The sequence below is a fragment of the Gekko japonicus genome, unplaced genomic scaffold (assembly GCF_001447785.1).
Source record: "Gekko japonicus isolate JY-2015 unplaced genomic scaffold, Gekko_japonicus_V1.1 scaffold632, whole genome shotgun sequence".
Taxonomy (NCBI): Eukaryota; Metazoa; Chordata; class Lepidosauria; order Squamata; family Gekkonidae; genus Gekko; species Gekko japonicus.
The window spans coordinates 419,368-427,337 of NW_015172025.1; the positions used below are offsets into that span (position 1 = coordinate 419,368).

The following is a 7,970-nucleotide window of genomic DNA, read 5'->3' on the forward strand; positions in this document are numbered from 1 at the left end:
TTGGCTCTGAAGGAAGTCGAAAGGTAGAATTTGTCTTAACAGGGACATGAGGATATATCCTATTACAGATAAGTTTAAATTATAATAGGTCAACATTCTACATAGTGAAAAGTAGTGTTAAAAGGTCTGTCAAAAATTAATATTTACCTGATTTATTGCTAAAAAATTTCTTCTCCAAAATATAAAGATATCCAGTACAATATTGAGATTAGTTAAATGTTGACTGTATATTTGTTCTTGATGATTGATGTATAGATTATGTTGTTATTAGTACTAACTATTTTTTGTTAAAATTGAAGTGGTTCTATCTTTACTTTAAAGTTGTATGCATTTTTAATACTTCAATAAAAAAGTGTTGGGAAAAAAAAGAAAGAACCGGAGCAGTTTAACCCGCTCTCAGCACGCCGTCTGACCACATCCTATAGGCAGCAAACCCCAGTTTGGTCATGAATAGCTTAACACATTATGGGTAACAAACCCTGGTTTGGTCACAAGCATAGGGCTGCCAGCCTCCAGGTGGTGGCTGCAGATCTCCTGGGATTAAAAACTGGAGATCAATTCACCAGCTTTGGAAGGTGATCTCTGTGGCATTTATACTCCATTGAAGTTCTTCCCTTCCCCAAACCCCACCCTCCTCAGACTCCACCCCCAAAATCTCCAGGTATTTCCCAAACTGGAGCTGGCAACCCTGCACGAATAGTTTCACACATTATAGGTAGCAAGCTAGCCTCGATTTACAGCTTCCTGGCAAAAGGTTCTGCTCTACAAGGTATACAAGATTGCCACATTAAGTTTTTAGTTCCACAATGAAAAGCTTTGGTGTGAATACCTGGGTACCAGGGGTCATTTCCTGTCAGTATGCGCCAGAATGGCACTCTGGCAGTAAGGAGTCCAGAGGCGGCCCCCCTACTGCTTTTCCTTGCCCACCCGTCGAGGCAGATGGGCCAGGGAAGGGAAAGAAAGGCATTTTAAACATGCCAGCCCTTTGTCAGGGGGTGTGGAATATGCAAATGAGTTATGCAAATGAGCTCCAGCACCTCTTTTTCTAGGAAAGGACCCCTGACAAAGGGCTGGCATGTTTAAAATGCCTTTCTTTCCCTTCCCTGGCGTGAATTGCCCTTGATGTTTCACCTGTCAACTGTGTGTTTACGGCAGTTTAAATTGGCATGTACTGTTCATGATTGATGGCATTATGTCCGTGTTTTGCCATTTAAACTTTAAAGGACCGGCATTCAAATGCATAATGCAAAAATACATAAATGGATTAACATTCCAATGGCTCTGGCCCAGTCTGCATCTAGCATTTGCTCCGCTGTTTTACCAAACCCAGGTTGGAACAGAAATTCCCCTTTACGTTGCGTGCCACTCACTTCCTTTGATTGTCGGATTTTATGGTAGCCTCCACACTGCATGCCGGTTTCACTTCCTTTGATCTCTCAGTTTTATGGTCTACATAGATTTATGGCCGTTTTATGGCTGTTCAGGGGTGACTTTGCAGTTGGTACAGCGTTGGCCCGGGGTATTTGAATATGCTTTTGAGCCGCATTTTTTTCTGTTCCAGTGTGGGTTTGGTAAAACAACGGCGCTAATACTAGATGCAGAATGGGCCACTATCTCTGAGGACTAACGTGGTGTAGTGGTTAAAGTGTTGGGCTAGGATAGGATAAACCATCTTCAAACCCCACTCTGCCATGGAAGCTTACAGGGTGACCTTGGGCCAGCCTAACCTACTTCACAGGGTTGTTGTGAGGATAAAATGGAGAATGATTTTGTTGTTGTTGTTTTGTATTTTTCATGTGGAAGTCATGGTGACTGGTGACTGTCTGGTGACTGACTGTGCACCTGGAAGTCAGGGCGACCTCTGGTGGCTGACCCCTACTGGGGGCCTGGAGGATATCCAGAGAGGGGGCTGAATAGGTCCTGCCCCTGCCTCCCGACTGCTGGTGTTCCAAGGAGGTCTCCCACCCAAGTACTTGCCGGAGTCGAGCCTGCTTAGCTTCTGAGATCTGAGGAGGTTGGGCTTGCCTGGGTTATCCAGGTCAGGGTGAGAATGATGTAAGCCTTTTTGTGTGGGAGAAAGGTTATACCCCACAAGTAAATAAACAAGTAAATAAAATAAAAATGTAGCTGTGCAGTTTTTGATTCAACATTGAATAATTGACTTCCTTGGGTAAAGATGCTGATAATTATAAATAGCTGGAGTTGTTTTAATAATTGTCTAACGTCATTAATAAATTAACCTGGCAATTAAATCAACAAGTTGTTTTATGATTCATGACTGAATGGCTTAATTGCTTGGCTGTTTGCAACTTAGTTAATGGCTTCTTTACTGTGTAGTTAATTGCCAAATTGGTTTGTTTACTTGATTACTTGCTTAGGATTTTTTTTCTTCTTTGAAAAGGAAAAAAAGTCACTTTTTACTCGCAAAGCATTTTGTCTAATTAGCTGTTTAACAGCCCAATTATACTTTCCTTATTTAAATGTCTAACTGAGCCATTTGGCATGGGCCAACTCACAGAGTACTGTTTGGGGACAAGGGAAGGGAAACAACACAACTATGAGTGGAAGAAAACATAGTATTTTTGGCATTTTCATACACACCAAATAATGCCGTTTCAATCCACTTACAATGCACTTTGCAACTGGATTTTACTGTGTGAAATGGCAAAAACCACTTGCGAACCATTGGTTGCCAAAGTGGATTGAAACTGCATTATTTAGCATGTGCAAAAGTGTGTAGTTAAGTGCTTTTGACAGTACCCCTGTAAGGTAGACCAAGGTTATGATCCCCGTGTTCCTCCAATACTGAGAGCGTCATGCCCAAGGTAACTTAGTCAGTTGGCAGACGCAAGATTTGAAACTGGAGAACCTCCTGGATCCCAGTGCATTTACTTGGCTGTTATGTTATACTGTGCATGGAGACGCCTGGAAGCTTAGCAGCATATTTGAGCCTGAATACTTATTGAGATCAGTGTCCTATCTGAATGTATTTCATGACTTTTTGTAAAGCACTTTATGAGCAAGAGAGCTTTTGTACTACTATTATTTCCTGAGGAAGATCCAATTTTGAAACGTTGTTATATAATCCGGAGACGACATGGATTATGTTTTTTATACTAGGATTTTCTTACGATTTGAAGGAATTTGTTTATTGTATTGTGTTGTAGTGCTTCTGACCATAATATACAAAAAACATTTTCTTTGCAAGTCTTGGTGACTGCTTGATCTGTGGGTCAGACTCTCACGACTGTTTCCTTTACATTTGTTCTCTCAGATGTGTCTTGCCATATTGGACGGAAAGTCCGAAAGATGTGGGGCAGTCCACAAGCAGAAAAAGGTGGAAATTGCCATCTCTCATTGTTCATTTGCAGCATTTGGTTATTCTGAGGAAGACTGCTGGTGAACAAGGAAGCTTCATTTAGCTAAATGAGCTGCCGGCTCTTATCACCCCTCCAGATATTTCCAGGCAGCTCCCAACCAAGGTATAAAAGTTGTAGCCCATCTTGTTATGTGGTTGCCAATCTCCAGGTGGGGGCTGGAGTTTGTCCTGGAATTACTATTGATCTCCAGACTATAGAGGTTAGTTTCCCTGAAGAAAATGGCAGCTTTGGCAGGTGGATTCTATGACATCACATATCTGCTGAGGCCTCTCCCCTCCTCAGACTGTACCCCTCCCCAAACTCCACTACAGTTGTTTGCCTTCCCCAAGCAGCTACTATGTGCAGATAGACTGCTTCTGAAAACTGAGGTTTTATAAACCTCTCCACAAAAATGCACAGATTACATAACAAGAAGAGGAGATTGGATTTATACCCCACCCTTCACAACTGAAAGGTGTCTCAGAGTGGCTTAGAAACTCCTTTCCCTTCCCCTCCCCACAACAGACACCCTGTGAGGTAGGTGGGGCTGAGGGAGCTCTTGACAGAAACTGCTCTTTTTCAAGAACAGCTCTTATCAGAACTTATCAGTCTCCAGGTGGTCAACAAACTGGGAAGAAACACCATGTATAATGATTTAAATCAATACAATCGTGTTATAATTATATAAACATTATTTGAGAATCACTAGGACATAGCTCACTATACAGCCTTATGAACATTACAATTTGTAATAATGTATTCCAAATCAAAATTCCAACAAACATTCGTTAAAGTTATCATTTATGGGCAAGATAGCCTTATTAAAAATGAACATTCTACCAAGATTCCTCTTTCTCACGCAAAACTTGCCAGTATTATGAAACCCTTTAAGGAGTTAGATACGATGTGTAGAAAATTTGTATGGGCTAATAAAGCAGCACGTATTAACTTGAAAACCTTACAAGAGAAAAAAGAAAGAGGGGGCTTTGGCCTACCCAACTGGAAATTATATTATTCTGCTGCAGCAATGGGTTGGGTTAAAGAATGGGCAACGTTAGAGAACAAACAGCTTTTAATCTTAGAAGGTTTTGACCTCACTCTGGGATGGCACGCATACCTATGGTATGAAAAGGAAAAACAACATACAAACTTTAAACAACATACGATAAGAGGGGCACTAAATAATATTTGGCAAGAAATTAAAATACGTTTTTATACACAAATTCCAAGATGGCTATCCCCACTAGAAGCGTTCACTAAACCCTCCTTAATGAGTCGCTTGGAAAAGATAAGGTATGAAGAGTTACTAGATGAAGAAGACAACTTGATTTCACAGGACGCTCTTAAGAAGAAAAATATAATTTTGACGTGGTTGGAGAATATGCAGTTAAGGGCAAGATATGACATAGATAAAAATAAAGGTTTTTACCATGGAAAATCTGATCTGGATAAGTTGTGGTTATCCACAAACGATAAGTTAATACAGAAGATATATAATTTTCTTCTTGATGATTATGTGTATGACGAATCAATTAAAAAATCCATGCTTACGTGGATGCAGGACTTTGGATGTCCCCAAGATATAGATACTTGGTCTAAGACATGGAAATCATTGAAATACTTAAGATCCATCCCATATAAGGAAAATGTGTATAAAATGGCCCATAGATGGCACTTATCTCCAGATAAACTGACAAAATGTTACCCGAATCTTTCAAAAAATTGTTGGAAATGCAAAAATAACATGGGTACCTATTATCATAATTGGTGGAGATTCTCCATAATACGAGGATATTGGTACAAGGTACATAAATTTATTTTAGATATTGTAGAGCGGGATATACCATTAACCCCGGAACTTTTCCTGTTAAACATGGTTCCGGATGAATATTCCGAAGATGATAAGCATGTTATCACATTCATATTAACTGCAGCACGTATTCTTCTTGCCAGATATTGGAAGCAAGAGGGAATTCCCTCTAAGAAAGAATTAATATGCAAGATATTAGAGGTGGTAGAAATGGATAAGCTGACTATAATTTTACATAACAGAGATGATACTTTGTTTAACCGTAGATGGAAAACTTTCTATAAATGGATAGATAATAACAAAAGCAAGCTATAACAACATATATGTATGACTCCAAAACGTGTTGTTGTTGTTTCATTTATTTATTTTTGTTTGTATATATACCCTCTTAGAGGGTGTGTTGAAAAATATAAATAATCATATTAAAAAAAATTCCAACAAACATTCGTGAGTAATTCCAATAGTAACGGTCAATTCAAAAGGACATCACAGTAGCCACAGTCAGTTCAAAAGGACATCACAGTCTCTCAACGAATAATGAATGATGATCAAGCGACATAGGTGGTAAACATGCGACTACATGCATCCTGGTAAGCATGTTTCAAGTCAAGATCTTCTTCACGGCCACAATTCTACCACAGAAATTCTAAAAAGAACTAAATACAAAACACATTACAGTCGACCAACTGTTCACAGAGCAACAAATCAGGAATACAGGGCTACAATTAGGCTGCGATCACACAAACCAAACAATCCACTTTCAATGCCCTTTCCAATTGGATTTTGCCAGTTCAATGCGGGGCAAATGCAGAGTGACGATGGGATGGGATGTAGAATGCAATTCCTCCATGCGCTCTGAATGCAGGGCAAAATAGAAATGCAGAAAAGGCCACGGTAAAATCCAGTTGAAAAGTGCATTGAAAATGGATTATTTAGTGTGTGTGAGACCGAAGCCTTAAAGCAGGGGTATCAAACATGCGGCCCGGGGGCTGGATCAGGCCCCCGGAGGGCTTCCCTTAGGCCCGCAGTGGAACTAGCCATCTCCTGCTTCCAGTTCTGCTGCTGCTGCTGCATCATAGCTTACTTCACCAGACTCTCTTAATCACTCAGCCATTTCATGTTTTAACCGGGGTCCTAGAACTCTGAGCATGAGATTTCTGTGATGAATGTCAATAAATCAAAAGTAGGTTTGCAGCTTACAGAGCTAATGCTTTAAGCATGTTTTTATTGTAAGTAAAAAAAACACCTTTGTGCTTGTGTCCTTTATAAAGTTTATATCTCTGCTACCTGGCATCACATTTTATGACACACCTGGCCCGGCCCAACAAAGTCTCATTTATCCCAGATCTGGCCCTTGTTGGACACCCGTGCCTTAAGGTGTTTCTTCCCAGTTTGTTTATCTTGATACATGGTGTTTCCCCTTCATCTCCAGGTGGTGGCTGGAGATCGCCCAGTATTGCAACTGGGTCTCCAGGTAGAGAAGATCGGTTCTCTTGGAGTAAATACCTACTTTGGAAGGCAGGCTCTCTATGGGATTAAACCGCAGAGAGGTCTTTTTCCCTCCCCAGATCCCAGCATCCCCAAACCCCAGGCTCCACGCCCCCAAAATCTCCCGGAATTTCCCTACCCAAAGCTGGCAACCCCATGCAAGGAGATGAGGGAAGATGTGCCTGTCCTGAACCAATCGAATGTATTGGGTGAAAAATACGATTGATTGAGGTCCATTTAAAAAAAATAATAATGCTTTATTTGAATAAACATTTATAACAATAAACCTTTGAAACATAAAGTAAGCAGCAACAAGCGATAAGGATCAAATCACATCAAAGCACCTTGTTAGTAATAATTCATAGGATTAAACCTTAACCAATAAACAAGGTAAGATATATTATTTTGCCATCCAAAAGTATTTAAATTGGTTTCAGGGGAGACATGTCACCCATCATTTTTTCTGCAAAAACGCTTCTCGGTATTTCCTGACAAAATGAATAAATCGAACAAAGCTGGAATGCAGCCGCCTTCTTCTTCTTCCGCAGTCATTTAAAAGAAATATCGCCCTTCAACCAGCGTCGCCACTCCCCGCACTTTAAGCTCGTGTCCCTTTAAGGGCTAGAAAGGAGGGGGCTCAAGAGCCGGAGGGGCTCAGTCGAAGATGTCGGGGAAGGACACCGCCCCCCCTCAATGCGCACGCGTCGCCTTTTATAACGACAAACTTGTAAGCCTCTTCGCCTTTCTGCGCAGGCCGGTGGGGGAGAAACCAGGAAAGCCGGCCCGCCTCACCAACCTCGTGCGCATGCGTCCCTTTCCCTCATCAACTCGGGACGACCCCTCCCCAGCGCGGCGCGCGTGCAGCGCGGTCCCTCTGAGGCCGCCCTCGTCGTGCGCGTGCGCTCGCCATTTCGCGTCTCGATTGGCAGCCAGGGCCTCCTCCGAGGCTCCACCCCCCCGCCGCCTGTCACGTGATGCTGGCGGCTCGGCTTTTTCCTCCCCCTCCCTTCCTCCACCTGTCCCCGGCGCGTTGGACGCTGGAAGCCAAGATGGCGGCGGAGCTGGTGGAGGCGAAAGTGAGTGAGTGAAAGACGGGAAAGGGAGAGGGAAGCGGCGTCCCGCTCCGCCCTTGGGGAGCAATGCCCCCCCAGTTTGTGTGGGAGGGAGCCCCCCGCTTACCTGATGGGAGGGGGCGTGGCTAGAGGGAGGGCGCCCCCTCCCTGCTGCCTCAGGCCCCGCCCCCTGACCCCAGTTGTGGGAGCGAGACCCCCCCCTCCCTGAATGATCCCCCCTTTCTCTGAGTCCCTTAGCGG

General features: G+C 42.8%; 1 protein-coding gene across 2 annotated transcripts in view; it reads left to right on the forward strand.

The window, feature by feature from the left end:
- Positions 1-7,666: 7,666 nt before the first annotated feature.
- PIAS4 (protein inhibitor of activated STAT 4) overlaps positions 7,667-7,970 on the forward strand; it is a 55,636-nt gene continuing 55,332 nt past the window's right edge. The window contains exon 1 of one of the 2 annotated variants that reach the window (XM_015420534.1): positions 7,667-7,737. Coding sequence is in view for 1 of the 2 variants with exons in the window: in XM_015420533.1 (XP_015276019.1) it covers positions 7,707-7,733 (27 nt within the window). In the remaining variant the exon portion in view is untranslated. The remainder of the gene's footprint in view (positions 7,738-7,970) is intronic. The other variant, XM_015420533.1, reaches the window with a different exon arrangement.